The sequence below is a fragment of the Triticum dicoccoides genome, chromosome 4B (genome assembly GCF_002162155.2).
Source record: "Triticum dicoccoides isolate Atlit2015 ecotype Zavitan chromosome 4B, WEW_v2.0, whole genome shotgun sequence".
NCBI lineage: Eukaryota > Viridiplantae > Streptophyta > Magnoliopsida > Poales > Poaceae > Triticum > Triticum dicoccoides.
This window is the reverse complement of record NC_041387.1, coordinates 623,662,969-623,683,196: the sequence shown is the minus strand read 5'-3', so window position 1 is coordinate 623,683,196 and position 20,228 is coordinate 623,662,969. Positions and strand designations below refer to the sequence as shown.

The following is a 20,228-nucleotide window of genomic DNA, read 5'->3' as shown; positions in this document are numbered from 1 at the left end:
AGCGAGCCACATGCGTGATCTGCTCCATCCAATTTACAATTCCATTGCGCAGCGTGTAAAGTCGCCGCCGTATCGTCGGGTGTTGTTTATTCATCATGGAGCGTGAGTGGTGCGCGGAAATGGCAAGGGATGTGTCGGTGTAGCTGCTCCGCAAACGGCTTTCTTCTTCTAATGAAACCAGCGCGTAAGAGAACGAGATGTATTGTACACATGAAATTTCATGAATTACACAGGGAAATTGCTGCGGCTCATGCAATCAATCAACGATCAACGGCTTGAAGAGGATGACAAGAAGAATGTGATGGGCTGACGAGGAATGTGGCCGGAATGGGACGCCCCACCGCTCTCTCTGCTTTCACCGGACCCATCCTCACAGTCACAGTAGAGAGGCGAGCACGGCGGAGCACGCGGCCGCGGCGAGCGCGCCGACCGACAGCGCGGAGGCAGACGACGCCTTGACGTCCTTGTGAACGTGGTCCGCGGCGGCCTCCGACGGGGCGTCGGCTGGCGGCGGCGCCGGCGGGGAGCTCGGCGTCGCGTCCGCGGGGGACGGCGCCGGCGCGGGCGTCGGCGAGGGGGCCTCCGCGGGCGCGCCGGCGAAGAGCTCCAGGGGCATCAGGAGGCGGTCCACCGTGAGCACGCACACGGGCGTGTCGTCCAGGACCGTCTCCGCCACGCGGGACTTGCGGAGGCCGGTGTCGAGCGACACGTCGTCGCCGCGGGCCACCACCGACACGTTGTACTTCCCGCCCCCGGCGGTGGACGCCAGCGTGCGGAACGGCCGGGCCGACGCCTTCACCAGCTTCAGCGACGGCCTCGGGTTGTACCCCGGCAGCGCGTGGTACCGCAGGAGCGCGACGAGGTCGGCGCGGGGCATCGCGTCCACGTCCGGCGCGCCCTTGCCCAGGAACGCGTCGTCCTTGGGCGCGAACAGGGTGAGCCCGGCCTCGTCCGCCATCGCCGCCTGGTAGTCCTTGAGCACGCCCGTGCTGGCGATGAGCGCCGCGAAGCGCTTGCAGCCGGCCTTCTCCAGCAGCTTGGTGAGGTTGGCGACGGACGGCCCGTCGAAGAGCCCGTCGAACTCGATGGGCGCCGTGACCTCCAGCACCGCGAAGTCGTACTGCGTCTGCTTGAGCGCCTTGGCGAAGGTGGCGTCGTAGGCGTCGCCGGGGCTGGCCGCGGACGCGAAGCCGAAGCCGCCGCCGTCCAGCTTGGCCATCTTGACGCTGCCCGTGGCGCTGGTGGCCGCGCCGCCCGCGGCCTGGTAGAAGGTGTCGGTGAGCGTGTCGGCGCCGGCGGGGAGGGCCTTGAGCTTCTTGACGTCCCAGTAGTCGAGCAGCGCGTGCAGGCGGAGCGCGTTCTTGATGGCGCCCAGGTCGGCCCCGGCGTCCGACACCAGCGTGGACATGGCGCCGTCGCCGAGGACCAGCACCGTGACCCCCGCGCGCGCGTTGATCTCGTCGCACACCCGCGTCTCCGTCAGGTACCGGTTGTACTGCTTGTACTCCGGGTGGCCGCTGAGGAAGGACGTGATGTTGTGCGCGATCCCCGCCGACATCCCCCTCGCCGTCGCCGCCGGCGCCATGCTGCAGCAGCAGGCCAGGAGGAGCACGGCCACCACGCGCCGCAGCTGCGCCCCCGCCATGGCCGAGCTCAGTGGTGACCGACGCACTGAGGATGGATGGCGCTGAAATGGACCGAGCACCTAAGCTGGCTGGCTAGCCAGAGTGAGCTGTGGGCACGCAGAGAGTGTGAGGATAAAATGAGCAATGGTTTGTGGGCAACTAACTAACGAATTATGTATGGTTCATGGGCGGTTGGTGAGGTTTGGGGTGTGCAAATTGCAAGGCGGGCGAGCACATTGACATGTGAGGGCGCGGGAGCGCGAGCGATTGGAGGGCTGGCTGGCTGGCTACCGGTGGTAGGGACGACGATGGCACTTGGCACGGCGTGTCTCCTCCATTCCTAGCCATTTTTGTTTGGTGGGGGTCATTGTGCTCCATTATGCGTCCGCCGGTCTATTCTAATACTACAAACTTGTTGATAAAAAGAGGATTGATAACGAGGTGATGGTATTCGGCAGTTTGGCTCTCGCTCTCTCGTGTCTACGTAGGAAATAATAGTGTGGCCGTTAGTTAGGGTGGAGACATCGATCCGAAGATTGATCAGTGCTGACAACGTGGCCCATAGGCTAGTGGTGGAATCCGAGGCGAGGCGAGTCAGCTCTGTTTCCTCTCGGTATGTTGCAACTTTTTTTTGGAAGGGACTCTGTATATTGCAACTTGCACCGGTAAAAGCAAGCACGGGTGCGCACGTGCTCAGTCATTGGTTTTCTCATCGATTCTCATAGCATCTTCAATTCTTCATGACACTAAACCGGACACCGTATTCGTCCGTGCAATCAATCCACGGACACTGATACGATAGCAGGCCTGGTCATTTAAAACTAGCGCAATTTTTTTTTTAAGTTCACAAGCTCAAAATAACACATATCAAATCGTAGTTTTAATTTAAACTTTACAATCTAACAAACTTTTTAAATTAAGGTAGTTCAAATTTAAAATCAACTAGCACATATGTTTTTGGTTATCCTCTTTAACCGCCCGCAGGTGCTCAATCAAATCTTTCTTGAGTTGCTCATGTGTTGTTCGATGATGAATTTGTTGCTGCATTTAAGAAAGCTCATCAAATGGCGTCGGATTCTGATATGAAAGTTCGATAGGATCACCCATGTTCTCAAAATTCATGAGCCACGACAACATCTTCACCCTCATCCTTCGTGATCATGTTGCGCATGATCACACAACATGTCGTGACTTTTCACAAGGTCTTCGGATCCCATTGTTTAGCGGGTCCACGAACAACAACAAAACATCCAGAGCACACCAAATGCCCTCTCCATGTTCTTTCTATCTCTTTCCTGTCTTTGGCAAAGTGAAATCTTTTCTGACCAACGGGCACAGAGATGGTCTTGATAAAGGTAGCCCGCAAATGATAGATATCGGCAATCAGATAGTAGACCATTTGTATTCATGCCCATTGACGGTGCAGTTGCAAGGAGGAGCTTTACCTTTAGTCAGCCGAGCAAACAATGGAGACCGTTGTAGCACATTGATGTCATTGCAAGACACATGCATGCCAAAGAAAGCGTGTCAAATCCGGAGGTCTTGTGATACAACTGCTTCAAGAATGATGGTTGTCTTCTTAACATGGCTCCGATATTGCCCTTGTAGAGTTTTTGGACAATTCTTCCATCTCCAATGCATCCAGTCAAGAGAACCCAACGAACCTGGCCACTCTATTGCTTCGGACACTGTCAAGAGCCTCTCGGTGTCTGCGACAGTTGGTTCTTTCAAGTACCAAGTTCCAAACACCGAGACCACAACAGTAGCAAATCTGACCATGCGTCTTTGCATGTGCTCTAAGACATCTAGAGTTATTCGTCCCGCGAATCTGTGAGCGTGCCATATGCAAGTGTTCATAATGCGTCCTTGCACTTCCGGTAACCAGATAATCCAATCCTTCCAATGGCATCCTTCTTCAAGACGGAGTAGTCATCACAGGACCAGACATCATGGTAGAGACGATCGAAGACATTTTTTCCCTATTAATAGCTTTCGACGATTATTTTCACCAGAAAACTAGAAACAAAAAATGAAAACAGAAAAGAAAAACCAAAAGGGCAACAACAAAACGAATACAATAAATGGAAGAAAAAAATCCGAAGCTCGAAAGCACCTTTGCAGTTTTCACTTTTTTTGGGAAGCACACGCTATGCTTTCCCCTTTTTCTCTCGGGGAAGCACGGGTCATGCTACTCGCAGAAGCACTGACTGTGCTACTCAGGAAGCAAGGTTATGATTCTCACGGAAGCGCATGGTGTACTTCTCATGGAAGCACAATTGTGTTCTTTGTGCTTGTACAGATTTGTTTCAGCGAGAAGCGCGCTTCTCGTGGAAGCACAACTTTTTTAAGAAGCACAGTTGTGCTTTAATAAATATTTTAAAAAATCTAAAAAAGATCTGACAAAAAAAGCATAAAATAACAAAAAACATCTAAAACCCGAAAACACGTATAGAATAATAAAAAAATAGAATCAAGAGGGAACGCCTAGCATGCAACACATGGCAGTGGCTCGACGCACCACTTGGCTGCTTGACATACCAAAAAACTGACCCTTGCGGGAGGCCCCCCAAGGGATAACCGTTGGTTAGTTACTCCCTATTTGATGCATTAGTCGCTAGATCGCATGGAGTGCTGGGGATTCAGGCCGGCCCATTTAGTAGGCCCCAGTTACTCTGGTTTTAGAAAAATTCTAGAATTTTTTGTGTTGCTTTTTATCTTTTTCTGTTGTTTTTCTCTACCTTTTCTGGTTTTGTTTTCAGTTTTCCAGATTTTAAAAAATAACTGATTGGGATTAAAAACACATTTTCAAAAAATGATCCATTTAAAATAATCATATTTAAGAAAATGTATGGTTTCCATTTTTTTTGCCATTCCAAATACATTTGAGATTTCCCGCAAAAAAATACATTTGAGATTTTCAGAAATTGTTCAAAATTTTCAAAAATTGTTTGGAATTTCAAAATATTTTCATGTTTTTTCACAAATTGTTTATTTTTCAAAAAATGGTCGAAATAAAAACAACCAACAAAGTTAATTGAAAACCCGCTGGCTGTTGTGCTTGTTGCAGAAAAAAAACATTGCTATGCACAGCTCCATGCGTGTGGCCCACTGCGCACAGCGCGTCCAATAGGAGTTCCCATTTGACACACTTTGGTGGTGCAGGCAGAGTGGCAGTGATCAGAGCTCCTCGTCAGCACTCAGCACGTTTAGTATGCGAGTGGTGCACCCGAGTGGGTTTGCTGCATTGGCTACTGGCTCACTAAATGCTAGCTTTTTTGTTCGTTTTCTATTGCTGGTAGTCTTCCGTCACAAAAAAACGCTGGTTGTTTTTCTTATTTTTAAAAATTTCTGTTGAATTTAGAATATTCGTGAATTTTAGAAAAGTTTGTGAATTCAAAAAGTTCATGAATTCCTAATAGAATCACAAATTAGGGACGTGGATTTTTAAAGCTCATGCTTTCAGACACCTCTTATCCTTACCATCCAATACTGCTTTGAGATCTGTGCTACACAACTAACTTACTACATGAAATTTTCTCTTTTTTGTTTCTTCAAAACAAAACAACATGCAAACTTCATACTTTGCACGACAACAAAAATTCTTACTACAATGTGGCAAAAAAAACTTTCAGATTTTTTCGACCGACATAAGTATACAAAATGAGACTTTTTTTAGTAAAAATATTATTTTTAGTATATATGATTCACGAAAAAAGTTGAAAGTTTTCCCCACATTCTAGTTAGATTTTTTTGTTGTCCTGCAAAGTTTGTAGTTCATATGCTGTTTTATTTGAAAGAAACAAAAAAGACAAAAGTGTTAGCACTAATCGCGATGCAGAAATGGATGGCTATATAATGGGGTGTACCAAAGCCTATGCTTTCTCAAATGTTTTGCAAATTTGAAAAAAAACACGGATTTAAAAAATGTTCATGAACTCAAAAAAAAATCACAAACTAAATACACAATGGACAGTTTTTGCGAATATGATTGAAGTTTTCAAAATTACATGATGAACACTTTTTTGAATACACACTGGATCATTTATAAGAATACGATGATCATTTTCATCTTTCTGTGAAAGTACACAATGAACACTTCAAAAATATATGATGAATATTTTTTCAATATGCATTGAGCATTTTAAAATACATGATGTTTTTTTTTCAAAATCCACGCGCTTTTTGTAAAACTTGATAAATATTCTTTACCAACAAAATGTATGCAATTATCGCGGTATTCGCTATCCTGAGCGAGGAATAGTTACTCCTCACTCCACCCCCCTACTTTAACATCCATGCAGCGTCCTGTAAATTTTGTCTTACTTCATACATAAAAAGAGAACGTAAGAAAATATATCATCGCTGTAAAAATATTTTATGTTACTTAAAGTTACAAACGTAAAATTATAGTGTAAAGTACGCATAAAATGCATTTTTTGGTCTTATGACCTACTCCCTTTTTCCCAGAATATAAGGCGTTGTTTGACTTTTCTGGTTTTTGTTGCACAACTTTGACTATGATTTTCATGTATTATATGTCCATAGAATTAGTATACAGACATATGAAATAAATTTATTTTCTAAGAGAAACATGACAATGCCATTTATACATGGGCAATCCATGTGTGTATATATTAGTGGTCAAAGTCGTGCATCAAAGACAGTGCAAAGTCAATCACATCTTATTTCGGGACGGAGTGGGTATATTTTTGTTTGAGTGAAGTGCACATTTCAACCCCGAACTCATGCCCTAATCTAACTTACAACCTCGAACTCCAATACTGTCTAAATTACAACCCCCAACTCTCAAAACCAGTCAAGATTCAACCCTTCTCTCCCTATTGACCAGTTTTCACCAAGTTGACCGGTTTTGACCCATTGATTGGTGAACAGTAAAGTAAAAAAATGTCAAAAATAATTTCAATTCTTTTCACAAGGCGAACAGTAAATTCAGAAAAATAAAAAAAATGAGAAATAAAAAAAATCATTTTTCCCCACTGGGTGAACAGTAAATTCAAAAAATATTGTAAAGCAAAAAACAAAAAAATGATTTTTTTTGCATGGAAGATGTCTCAATGCGTGAGGTCCATGTCAATTTTCATCATGTTTGGACATCTGAGTAGCTCTCAGAAAAAAAGTTGATGAGTCAACGGGTCAACTGGGTCAAAACCGGTCAATAGGGAGATAAGGGTTGAATCCTAGCCCGTTTTGAGAGTTGACGTTTGTAATTTAGATGGTATTGGAGTTCGGGGTTGTGAATTAGACTAGGGCAAGAGTTCGGGGTTGAAATATGCACTTCTCTCTTTTTGCTTTTTTGCAAAATTTTACGTAGTGAATCAATATGAATGTAACTATTTATATACCAAATGTAATTTATTCGTAAGGCATGAACTTTTCTTTTGAGCGATGAGAACATTGTTTAGCATGAATTGAACATTACTGTAATAGGTTTGAGAGCAATCTGTTCATAATCAGATAATCTTAAAAAGTATTGACATGCTCCAAAAAGTTGTGCACGTAGCTCATTGAAAATGTCCGTGTATGTGTATTTTTCTAAAAGATATTATATTTTTAAAATAATAATAAAATAAAAAGAAGGAAAATGCAATAGGAAAGGAAGAAAGAAAAAATAATGGAAAGGAAAAGAAAACCATAAAAAAATAAAAAAATGAACAAGATAGGAAATGAAGTCAGAAAAATAAGAAACGTTGGGGCTATAAACTGAGCTATTGCTAAAACCAGATTTAACAAAAACCTGAGCAAAAACCGAACGTGCCAAGTTTTTTACGCTGGGAGCCACTGGCCGGCCCGTTTCCCGAGCGGGCTGTTACGCATTCATCAAGCCCAGAGCCCCAGACCAGGTTCTCTCTATTCTGTTCCTCTTTTTGCCCCCCTTTTCTTCTCCGCAAAGAAAGAAAAAACACTTTTGCTAAGAAAAGGAAGAAAGAAAAAACACTGCGAAACCCCAGAGAGAAGAGAGAGAGAAAGAGGAAGAAGAGAGCCTGAGCCTGAGCAGCGACGATGGCGAGCTTGATGACGAAGAAGGAGACCGGGCAGACCCACGACGTGCTCCGGTTCGGCGTCAACGACAGCGTCAGGGGCGACCTCGCGCCGCCGCACCCCATCCAGGCCACCATCCATAAGGTGAGCCCGTTCGTCGTTTCCCCCGGGACCTCGAAACCCTAGCTAGCTCTGAATCTGATTGTTTCGTGGGCACGCGCCGCGCAGGAGACCAAGTTCTGGGAGGAGAAGAAGAGGTTCGGGACCGAGGCCATCTACGGGTCCGCCTTCAACATCCGCAACGATCTGGACGCACAAATCCTCTCCAGGTTCGCTCTCTCGCCGCCCCCCTCCTTTCCCCTCCTGGAAATAGGTTTTGGCTAACTAAGAGTGAAAGAGTCGCTGGTAGCTGATGTGGGCATTCATAATATTTTAGCCATCCGATCAGGCAGCTGCAATTTGTTGGGGTCGTGAATTTGACCTTAATTTGAGAACCAGATGTGATAATATTTGTAGCACATGTGTTAATATCTCGGAAATTCGATATGGGTCGTAGATTTATATGCTCTCATTATTATCCAGATCACATGAATTGGTACTAATTAGGATCGTCTTCCGGAAATTCGATATGGGATGTATTCTTCTGGTGGCCAGGCACATTGCAATTGGTACCAATTAGGATCACATTAGGTGCGGCCCTTCCCATCATCCTTATGAACTCCATCAACAGCCACTCGAAGGTCTCAACCTGCTCATAGTGCACCTCGTACATAGTATCACACTTTGGAGTTGATAGTCTACAACAACAAATAACACGAATGGTTCGTACAAGTTAGTTTTACAAGTTGTGTCAAACATGATTACATCATCAAAGCACCTGTACTGCATCCTATAATTCCTGCCCGTTTACTACATCAGATTCTTTATCCAACTCTCCGGATTTGCATAAACCTTAAACAAGAATTCTGGATCCTTTGCTCCAGTCTTATCAAAACCTCTAGTGTCTTCCTGACATCAGCATCTGCTTTGTCTTTGCCAATCTACCCACGCAGGTTCCTAAGATTGTTCTGTTTTGTTTTTCCAAGGAAAACAGATTATTCGTTTCAGCAACAAACTATCTTACCTGCAAATTGAATCTACGGGAAAATCCATCGACTCATCCGCTAGCTTCGTGTATGTTAGGTCGACACCTTCCCACGTTTGACTGTCGTGTTGAGGTCCTCTCCCCTGCAACATTAAGACAAAGGAGAGGAGCAGTGGGAGTAGGTACCGGAAGCCACACAACATCAGGATCACATGATTTTTATTCTATACCATGGTCCATCTACGAGGCATTACCTGCACCATCGGTACATGATTTCTGGTAACGGAAGTGCTTCATCCTTCAAACGGGCCTGCCAGAGCGTATCTCAGGACGTCAGTATGGGCTACCACCGTAGATGTATAAAACAGCTGTTTCAATACACCAATTTATGTCGCTTGCCCTGCTAGACTAAATCATATTGGCATGGATCCACACTGGAGATCGTCTGGCCCAGATAATAGGATCATATACTCGTATGAGCCATAATGCCGCGTCCATATCTTTGCTATTGGCAGTGATATGCATGTTTTCTCTCTGTTAGATAGCCCCCTCAGCAAACTATGTAGTCATGTTGGTGATATGTGTACTTTCTCTGTGCTAATTAGCCCCCACTGCAACTGTGTAGTCATGTTGGGTTTTGTTCAAGCTGGATTGAGTAGGCCTCAGTTGAGCCAGTGTTGGGATACTAGGTTTGATTTTGTGACGCTTTTCATCATGTTGTAAAGATGTTCTGCACAAGACGTTAAAATAAAATGTAGTGCTTTCTTTTGCTGCAAATGTATTCATATTGTCATGTGACATTTTGTTTGCACGAAGTTTGTTTTCTGGTATGGTACAATTACTTGTTAAGTTCTTGTGCTGCATGTTTTGTTTATCTAAATCTGCATGCTTGCATGCTTAAATGATTAATTGCAATATTATGACTGGTACTTGAGGTCTTCTGTTAGTCTTTTCATCCAAGAGTATTTCCATAGAATAGATCAAGCACATGGGTTTGCTGCCCTAGGAATAACTGAATCTCTTTTGTTTGAATGCACAAACATGTCGTGAGGTTTTTATCTGTCCACATGTTCCTTCTAGCAATTAGTACATCAATCCAAGGACAAGAGAGAGCAGAGAACATGCGAGTTACATTTTGTTTATACGCTTTTGAACTTCATGTGTACTTGTCCTAATTTTTTTTTCTAAAAAATATATAGGCGTTAAGCTCTTTTGTCTCACACTAGAAATGTTTGATTGATGACTTGTGTGTTTCCAGGTTCCAAAGGCCCCCAGGTGCATTGCCATCATCTATGCTAGGATATGAGGCAATGACAGGTTCCTTGGATGATTTTGGATTTGAAGATTACCTTAACTGTAAGGATTGCCGTCCTTTTGTTCTGCATCAATCTCTTGCTTTGCTGCTTCATAACTCTGCAAGCATTCGTGCAAAACTTGCTAGTAATGAATTGATTAGTTGGAGTTAGGACTTAGGATAGACTGTTATCTTTTGACTTATCTAAGCTTTTCTGAGTACTAGCTTCTTTGCTCACAGTGCAACACACTCGAGCAAAATTTATTGACCTGATGGGGATGTGATCCTGGAACAACGATTTCTTGGGAAATCAAGATTTTTTGATCTACTAAAATGGTTCTGTTGCCCATTTTTCGTACCTCTGGTTGCTTACATCAGCACAGATTTGTGCTGTAGAATATACTCGAGGAGATCATTAGTACTCCCTCCGTTCGGAATTACTCGTCCAAGAAATAAATGTATCTAGATGTATTTTAGTTGTAGATACATCCATTTTTATCCATTTTTGTGACAAGTAATTCCGAATGGAGGGAGTATGTTATTAAAAACAACAACTGTATTTACAAGGTAGGTAGCTAATATGGTTCTCATTATATTTTAGAGGAATCTATTCAATACTAGCTGGCAACAAAGTGTTGGCAGTAAACGAACCAAGCTTGTGTCCCTCAGTTGGTAAAACACTAGCTTAGTTGGGCATATGGTTTGTATGGCAAAGAGTGCACCCTGTTCATCACTTTTCCTTTGTGCTTATCACTATGAGGTCTGCCCAATAGCTTAAGAAAATGGATGGCTTTCAGTGCAACGGTTGTCCACGCAAATTGCAACTATTCTACTCCCTCGGATCCGAATTAATCGACGCAGCCCCTATACAATGTCTGCGTCGATTGATTAAGTCGGATCGGAGGGAGTATATGTCGTTTCCGTTGCTAGAAATTTCTTCAGTGCTTGTGTTGATATTTTGTTTCCTTGCCCACTTTGCAGTGCCCCAGGACTCTGACAGCCTGCGCATACCGGACATGCACCACGGGATGGAGGTTCGGCTTGGCCTGTCCAAGGGGCCTGTCTGCCCCAGCTTCAGTTGATTCCTTCCACCCATGCATTTGTCTTGTGCTTCCCGTCCAGCATCTACGCCAGTCACTACTACTAGACTCTATCATGGATTGGTGAAACATGAGAAGTAAATAAATGGGTATTGCATCAGTTTGAATCTCATGAAATCTTCCCCGCGTCCGGGTCGCTAGTTGAGCGTCACTGACTCCACTTGCTAGTTTGGTGTTTTAGCAGCACAAAGTTCGTTCGCACACCACTAATATCAGTGGCGGACTGGCGGTCGATCATAGTAATGCGCGAGTAAAAAAAAAGAAGAGAAAAGGAGACGGCACATACACCTGACACGTAGCATTCGTCCAGCTTTACGTACGCCCAGCCGCTGGTTGAGCTACATCTTTCAAAAGTAAAATATAGTTTCATCCAGCTAACGCTTAACCACTACCATCGCAAAGGGCCAGATCACGCGGTCGGCTTGTCTCTCTCTCACGGTCTGCAAGATAAACTGATCTTATTCCTAAAAAAAACAAGATAAACATACTATCTTATAGTACTAGTACTAGACTATAGTAGGAAAAGATAAACTAGTTGTGGATTAGCATACCGAGACATAGCGTACCCTAGCTACTCTTTGTCTTTACCGGCGACCAATCGTATTATTCTTGTATACAGATTTCAAGGAAAAGTAGACTACTACCTCCGTCTCGATGAATAAGTCATTCACGTAGTTCTAGATCGACGATTTAACTATCTATATGTATTATATGTAACAAAATATATATATTTAGAAACTACATCCGTGTAGAAATCTAGTGATATATTTTTCATGACATATAACATATATTTAATTGCTCAAATTGATGACCTAAAACTACGCGCATGACTTATTTACCTAGACGGAGGTAGTACTCCTATATCTCACAAAGAATGAAGGTACTGTTTCCTGTGATCGATGTACCGACGGAAATTCGTGGGAGGTATTACTGTGTCCTACTAGTACTTTCTGACTTTCTGAATGTTTTATAAGTTTTTATAATCAGCTTTCGTACCGAGGAAGGCATGTCAGACTTCTCAACGGCGACCTCCGTACACGGTCTACGACTGCGTTATTTCTTTTGTGTGTTTTTTTCTCGGGGTCGCTTTAATCAACCTTTTTACATTGGCCTACTGTCATTTTTATATATGGCCGGTTTATGCGCTAAGCCTAAGCCACATGGACTATGGTTTGTCTTGCATCATGACATGTGAGGCAATCGCATTCAATGATACGTCATGTGGTGAAGGTGCGTAGATCTTGACATGTCTGACATTTCCAGCCGCACGGGCCATCGCATATCCGTACCAACAAACCCTGCTTGCGTTGTGGAAAGAGAATTTTCTCACTTAAAGTATTCAAACCATTCAAAAACAAAACGATTCCCTCCGTTTGTATTCGTAAAGTTGAGCGCAGAATTTTCTATCGAAAAAGTTAGTCAATGATTTAGATCCATCAAAAGTAACAAAAAATACATCCAAGTCCGTAGATCACCTAGCGACGACTACAAGCACTAGGGCGAGCCGAAGGCGCGCCACTGTCATCGCCCCTCCCGTGCCAGAGCCGGGCAAACCTTGTTGTAGTAGACAGTCGGGAAGTTGTTGTGCTAAGGTTACAGAGGACCAGCGCACCAGAACAGCAACCGTCGGTGATGGAGAGAAACATAGATCGGAAGGATACAACCTGTAGACACACCAATACAGACGAACGAAGACCGAATCCAAGCAGATCCACCGTAGCCAAATGCCAACCGAATCCCGTGAGATTCGCCAGAGACATGCCTCCACATGCCCTCCCGCGACGTTGGACGCATCACCGAGACGGGGGCTAGGCGAGGAAAACCTTATTCCATCCTTAGGAAGTCGCCGCCGTCTCATCTTTCTGAGAAGGACACAAACCCCAAGCAAACTGAAAGACACATCAAAGAACAAAGGGAAGATCCCTTCCACCGGCAACCGGCAAGAGCCAAGATCCACCGCGCCTTCGTGGCCTTAAGGCCACGGGAGGCAAGGTAGATCGATGGTGGTGTGATAACTTACAAGTGTAGGGAATCAATTGTAGCCTTTTTGATAAGTAAGAGAATTGATCCTAACGAGGAGGGTTTTTTTTAAAATGGAGGAGGACCCCCGGCCTCTGAAGGAAATATGCCCTAGAGGCAATAATAAAGTTATTATTTATTTCCTTATTTCATGAATGTTTATTATTCATGCTAGAATTGTATTAACCGGAAACATAATACATATGTGAATATATAGACAAACATAGTGTCACTAGTATGCCTCTACTTGACTAGCTCGTTAATCAAAGATGGTTGAGTTTCCTAGCCATAGACATGAGTTGTCATTTGATTAACGGGATCACATCATTAGGAGAATGATGTGATTGACTTAGACCCATTCCGTTAGCTTAGTACTTGATCGTTTAGTATGTTGTTATTGCTTTCTTCATGACTTATACATGTTCCTATGACTATGAGATTATGCAACTCCCTTTTACCGAGGGAACACTTTGTGTGGTAACAAATGTCACAACGTAAGTGGGTGATTATAAAGGTGCTCTACAGGTGTCTCCGAAGGTACTTGTTGAGTTGGCGTATTTCGAGATTAGGATTTGTCAGTCCGATTGTTGGAGAGGTATCTCTGGGCCCTCTCGGTAATGCACATCACTATAAGCCTTGCAAGCAATATGACTAATGAGTTAGTTGCGGGATGATGCATTACGGAACGAGTAAAGAGACTTTCCGGTAACGAGATTGAGCTAGGTATTGAGATACCGATGATCGAATCTCGGGCAAGTAACATACCGATGACAAAGGGAACAACGTATATTGTTATGCGGTTTGACCGATAAAGATCTTCGTAGAATATGTAGGAGCCAATATGAGCATCCAGGTTCTGCTATTGGTTATTGACTGGAGATGTGTCTCGGTCATGTCTACATAGTTCTCAAACCCGTAGGGTCCGCACGTTTAACATTCGGTGACGATTTATATTATGAGTTATGTGTTTTGATGTACCGAAGGTAGTTCGAAGTCCCGGATGAGATCGGGGACATGACGAGGAGTCTCGAAATGGTCGAGACGTAAAGATTGATATATTGGACGACTATATTCGGACTTCGGAAAGGTTCCGAGTGATTCGGGTATTTTTCGGAGTACCAGAGAGTTACGGAAATTCGCCGGGGAGTATATGGGCCTTATTGGGCCATACGGGAATAGAGGAGAGAGGCCAAAAGGAAGGAGGCGCACGCCCACCTCTCTGGTCCGAATTGGACAAGGGGTGCAGCCCCCTTTTCCTTGTCCCTCTCCCCCTCTTTCCTTCTCTCCTACTCCGGAAAGGAAAGGGGAATTCTACTAGGACTTGGGAGTCCTAGTAGGACTCCCCACACTTGGCGCCCCCTCCTCTAGGGCCGGCCTCTCCCTTCCTCCTTTATATACGGGGCAAGGGGGCACCTCTAGACACAACAATTGATCTCTTGATCTCTTAGCCGTGTGCGGTGCCCCCCTCCACCATATTCCACTTCGATCATATCGTAGCGGTGCTTAGGTGAAGCCCTGCGTCGGTAGCAACATCATCACCGTCACCACGCTGTCGTGCTGATGAAATTCTCCCTCAAAGCTCGCCTGGATCGGAGTTCGAGGGACATCATCGAGCTGAACGTGTGCTGAACTTGGAGGTGTCGTACGTTCGGTATTTGGATCGGTCGGATCGTGAAGACGTACGACTACATCAACCGCGTTGTGCTAACGCTTCCGCTTTCGGTCTACGAGAGTACGTGGACAACACTCTCCCCTCTCGTTGCTATACATCACCATGATCTTGAGTGTGCGTAGGATTTTTTTTGAAATTACTACGTTCCCCAACAGTGGCATCCGAGCCTGGTTTTATGCGTAGATGTTATATGCACGAGTAGAACACAAGTGAGTTGTGGGCGATACAAGTCATACTGCTTACCAGCATGTCATGCTTTGGTTCGGCGGTATTGTTGGATGAAGTGGCCCGGACCGATATTACACGTACGCTTACGCGAGACTGGTTCTGCCGACGTGCTTTGCACATAGGTGGCTGGCGGGTGTCAGTTTCTCCAACTTTAGTTGAACTGAGTGTGGCTACGCCCGGTCCTTGAGAAGGTTAAAACAACACTAACTTGACAAACTATCATTGTGGTTTTGATGCGTAGGTAAGAACGGTTCTTGCTCAGCCTGTAGCAGCCACGTAAAACTTGCAACAACAAAGTAGAGGACGTCTAACTTGTTTTTGCAGGGCATGTTGTGATGTGATATGGTCAAGACGTGATGCTATATTTTATTGTATGAGATGATCATGTTTTGTAACCAAGTTATCGGCAACTGGCAGGAGCCATATGGTTGCCGCTTTATTGTATGCAATGCAATCGCCCTGTAATTGCTTTACTTTATCACTAAGCGGTAGCGATAGTCGTAGAAGTAATAGTTGGCGAGACGACAACGATGCTACGATGGAGATCAAGGTGTCGCCCCGGTGACGATGGTGATTATGACGGTGCTTTGGAGATGGAGATCACAAGCACAAGATGATGATGGCCATATCATATCACTTATATTGATTGCATGTGATGTTTATACTTTATGCATCTTATCTTGCTTTGATTGACTGTAGCATTATAAGATGATCTCTCACTAAATTTCAAGGTATAAGTGTTCTCCCTGAGTATGCACCGTTACGAAAGTTCTTTGTGCTGAGACACCACGTGATGATCGGGTGTGATAGGCTCTACGTTCAAATACAACGGGTGCAAAACAGTTTCACACACGGAATACTCAGGTTAAACTTAACGAGCCTAGCATATACAGATATGGCCTCGGAACACTGAGACCGAAAGGTCGAGCGTGAATCATATAGTAGATATGATCAACATAGTGATGTTCACCATTGAAAACTACTCCATCTCACGTGATGATCGGACATGGTTTAGTTGATTTGGATCACGTGATCACTTAGATGATTAGAGGGATGTCTATCTAAGTGGAGTTCTTAAGTAATATGATTAATTAAACTTTAATTTATCATGAACTTAGTCCTGGTAGTATTTTGCAAATTATGTTGTAGATCAATAGCTCGCGTTATAGCTTCCCTATGTTTTTTATATGTTCCTAGATAAAAACTATGTTGAGAGATGTTAGTAGCAATGATGCGGACTTGGTCCGTGATCTGAGGTTTTATCCTCATTGCTGCACAGAAGAATTATGTCCTTGATGCACCGCTAGGTGACAGACCTATTGCAGGAGCAGATGCAGACGTTATGAATGTTTGGCTAGCTCAATATGATGACTACTTGATAGTTTTGTGCACCATGCTTTATGGCTTAGAACCGGGACTACAAAAACGTTTTTTGAAACTTCACGAAACATATGAGATGTTTCAAGAGATGAAATTGGTATTTTAAACTCATGCCCGTGTCAAGAGGTATGAGACCTCTGACAAATACTTCGCCTAAAATATGGAGGAGAATTGCTCATCTAGTGAGCAAGTACTTAGATTGTCTGAGTACTACAATCGCTTGAATCAAGTGGGAGTTAATCTTTCAGATAAGATAGTGATTGGCAGAGTTCTCTAGTCACCATCACCAACTTACTGAAACTTCGTGATGAACTATAATGCAAGGGATGACAAAAACGATTCCTGAGCTCTTCGTGATGCTGAAATCGATGAAGGTAGAAATCAAGAAAAGAGCATCAAGTGTTGATGATTGACAAGACCACTAGTTTTAAGAAAAGGGGCAAAGGGAAAGAAAGGGAACTTCAAGCAGAATGGCAAGCAAGTTGTCACTCCCGTGAAGGAGCCCAAAGCTGGACCAAAGCCTGAAACTGAGTGCTTCTACTGCAAAAGAAATGGTCACTAGAAGCGGAAATACCCTGAATATTTGGTGGATAAGAAGGATGGCAAAGTGAACAAGGGTATATTTGATATACATGTTATTGATGTGTACCTTACTAGTGTTTATAGTAGCCCCTGAGTATTTGATACTTGTTCGGTTGCTAATATTAGTAACTCGAAACAGGAGTTATAGAATAAATAGAGACTAGTTGAGGGTGTAGTGATGATGTGTGTTGGAAGTGGTTCCAAGATTGATATGATCATCATCGCACACTCCCTATACTTTTGAGATTAGTGTTGAAACCTAAATAAATGTTATTTGGTGTTTGCGTTGAGCATGAATATGATTTGATCATGTTTATTGCAATTCGGTTATTCATTTAAAGTCAGAGAATAATTGTTGTTCTGTTTATATGAATAAAACCTTCGATGGTAATACACCCAATGAAAATAGTTTGTTGGATCTCGATCGTGGTAATACACATATATATAATATTGATGCCAAAAGATGCAAAGTTGATAATGATAGTGCAACATATTTGTGGCACTGCCGTTTGGGTCATATCGGTGTAAAGCGCGTGAAGAAACTCCATAAAGATGGACTTTTGGAATCACTTGATTATGAATCATTTGATGCTTGCGAACCGTGCCTTATGGGCAAGATGACTAAAACTCCGTTCTTCGGAACAATGGAACGAGCTAGTGACTTATTGGAAATAATACGTACCGATGTATGCGGTCCAATGAGTGTTGATGCTCGTGGCAGGTATCGTTATTTTCTGACCTTCACAGATGATTTGAGCAGATATGAGTATGTTTACTTAATGAAACACAAGTCTGAAACATTTGAAAAGTTCAAAGAATTTCAGAGTGAAGTGGAGAATCGTCGTAACAAGAAAATCAAGTTTCTACGATCTGATCGTGGAGGAGAATATTTGAGTTACGAGTTTGGCCTTCATATAAAACAATGTGGAATAGTTTCACAGCTCACGCCACCTGGAACACCACAATGTTATGGTGTGTCTGAACGTCTAACCACACTTTATTGGATATGGTGCGATCTATGATGTATCTTACCGATTTACCACTATCGTTTTTGGGGTTATGCATTAGAGACAGCTGCATTCACTTTAAATAGGGCACCATCAAAATCCGTTGAGACGACACCTTATGAACTATGGTTTGGCAAGAAACCAAAGTTGTCGTTTCTTAAAGTTTAGGGCTGCGATGCTGATGTGAAAAAGTTTCAACCTGATAAGCTCGAACCCAAATCGGAGAAGTGCGTCTTCATAGAATACCCAAAGGAAATTGTTGGGTATACCTTTTATCACAGATCCGAAGGCAAAATATTCGTTGCTAAGATGGATCCTTTCTAGATAGGGAGTTTCTCTCGAAAGAAGTGAGTGGGAGGAAAGTAGAGCTTGATAAGGTAATTGTACCTTCTCCCGAATTGGAAAGTAGTTCATCACAGAAATCAGTTTCAGTGATTCCTACACCAATTAGTGAGGAAGCTAATGATGATGATCATGAAACTTCATATTAAGTTACTATAGAACCTCGTAGGTCTTCCAGAGTAAGATCCGCACCAGAGTGGTACGGTAATCCTATTCTGGAAGTCATGTTAATAGACCATGATGAACCTACGAACTATGAGGAAGCGATGATTGAAAGTGCGTTATATCGACTAGACGGGGGTGAATAGGCAATTTTTATGAATTCTTCACTGAGGAATTTGCTGGTGAGGAAATTCCTAACTGAAGAACTACCTGCAGCGGAATAAGTACTCAGAAAGGAACATAACAGAACACAAGCATAGTCATCATGATGAAATGAGGACAAGCACAGAGTACAGAAAGCGTAAACACAGGATAACACAAGAGAAGAAGACGAACAGACTGAAGAAATAGAACTGAGGAAATTGAGAAAGTCTTCAGTCAATGTCTTCAAACAGATATGAACATGCACACAACAACATACATGAGGAATTTAAAGAGTTGAGGAAATAGAACCAGTAGCTCGGTGAAGACAATGATTTGGTAGACCAGTTCCAACTGTTGTCTCAGTTGTACATCTGGTTGGAGCAGCTGAGTATTTAAACTCGAGGACACCCAGTCCCGGACACACAGTCCTCACCGTATTCTCCTTGAGCTAAAGTCACACAGACCTCGCCCAATCACTCGTGGTAAGTCTTCAGGTGACTTCCGAACCTTCACAAACTCGGTCACTCGGCGATCCACAATTCCTCTTGGATGCTCTAGACCTTGACGCATAACCATCTGGAAGAAGCACAGTCTTCAAAGGAAACAAGCATTGGATCCACGCAGGATCAATCTCTTCAGTGATGCTCAATCACTTGGGGTTTTGTAGGTTTGGGTTTGGGATTTCCTCACTTGATGATTTTCACTCAAAGTCCTCGGAGGATGGGTTGCTCTCAAATGACAAGTGTCAGTTTCTCTCGGAGCAGCCAACCAACTAGTGGTTGTAGGGGGCGGCTATTTATAGCCGGGAGCAGCCCGACGTGATAAGACATAAATGCCCTTGTCTAATATGACCGTTAAGTGGGTAGATATTTTGGGACAACTGGCGCGTAGCACAACAACGGTCGGAATATTTGGGTTGGAATTCCTCAGGGCTATCATGTTCCTCACTTTATAGGCAATCCGCACTGGCGATTTCTAACTCTTCAGTCAGAACAAATTACTCAAAGACCAGAAGAACTTCGTCTCTGTCACTGAAGAATATGACTGAACTGTGCGAGATTTCCAATGGCTTCACTCGAAGGGATTGGTAGGTGTAGGATTTTGAGTTGAGCATCACATGGAAATTTTTCCTTAGTATTTCCTCGACCCCCTTTAACAGTACGGTGTTTCCTATGACTCAAGAAAGAGAAAAAAGAAACTACGAAAACAAAAGTCTTCACGCTTCATGTTCCTCGAATGATTACCAAGTCTTCAAGGTCACACCGATTTCTTCACTTTCAAAGTCTTCAGAAAGTCTTCAGAAATCCAAAGTCTTCAGTCGAAGAATTTCATTTTTAGGGGTCGACTTTCTCTGTAAATATCAAACTCCTCATAGACTTATAGACCTGTGTATACTCACAAACGCATCAGTCCCTTAACATATAAGTCTTCAATACACCAAAATCACTAAGGGGCACTAGATGCACTTACAATCTCCCCCTTTTTGGTGATTGATGACAATATAGGTTAATTTTTCAACGGGGATAATCATATGAAGTGTAAATACTGATATTGAGGAATTTGATTGCAAGATATAGAAGAACTCCCCC

The 20,228-nt window shown here is 43.6% G+C and overlaps 2 protein-coding genes across 2 annotated transcripts; one reads left to right on the top strand and one right to left on the bottom strand.

Annotated features, from left to right (window-relative positions):
* Positions 1-169: 169 nt before the first annotated feature.
* Positions 170-1,895, bottom strand: LOC119291835 (fasciclin-like arabinogalactan protein 8). Its single transcript, XM_037570640.1, has one exon. It carries the CDS (start codon positions 1,643-1,645, stop codon positions 377-379), a length of 1,269 nt encoding a protein of 422 aa, XP_037426537.1. The 5' UTR covers positions 1,646-1,895; the 3' UTR covers positions 170-376.
* A 5,663-nt stretch (positions 1,896-7,558) lies between these two features.
* LOC119291833 (cyclin-B1-2-like) lies at positions 7,559-11,220 on the top strand. The gene is made up of 4 exons (XM_037570636.1): positions 7,559-7,769; positions 7,854-7,954; positions 9,968-10,065; positions 10,985-11,220. The coding sequence occupies exons 1-4, from the start codon at positions 7,647-7,649 to the stop codon at positions 11,083-11,085; spliced, it is 423 nt and encodes a 140-aa protein (XP_037426533.1). The 5' UTR covers positions 7,559-7,646; the 3' UTR covers positions 11,086-11,220.
* The last annotated feature ends 9,008 nt before the right edge of the window (positions 11,221-20,228 follow it).

Coding starts and splice junctions, on each gene's coding strand:
- LOC119291835 (XM_037570640.1), bottom strand. CDS start 1,645: ATGGCGGGGGCGCAGCTGCGGCGCGTGGTGGCCGTGCTCCTCCTGGCC.
- LOC119291833 (XM_037570636.1), top strand. CDS start 7,647: ATGGCGAGCTTGATGACGAAGAAGGAGACCGGGCAGACCCACGACGTG. Junction 7,770..7,853: donor TCCAGGCCACCATCCATAAG/GTGAGCCCGTTC, acceptor CGCGCCGCGCAG/GAGACCAAGTTCTGGGAGGA. Junction 10,066..10,984: donor ATTTGAAGATTACCTTAACT/GTAAGGATTGCC, acceptor CCCACTTTGCAG/TGCCCCAGGACTCTGACAGC.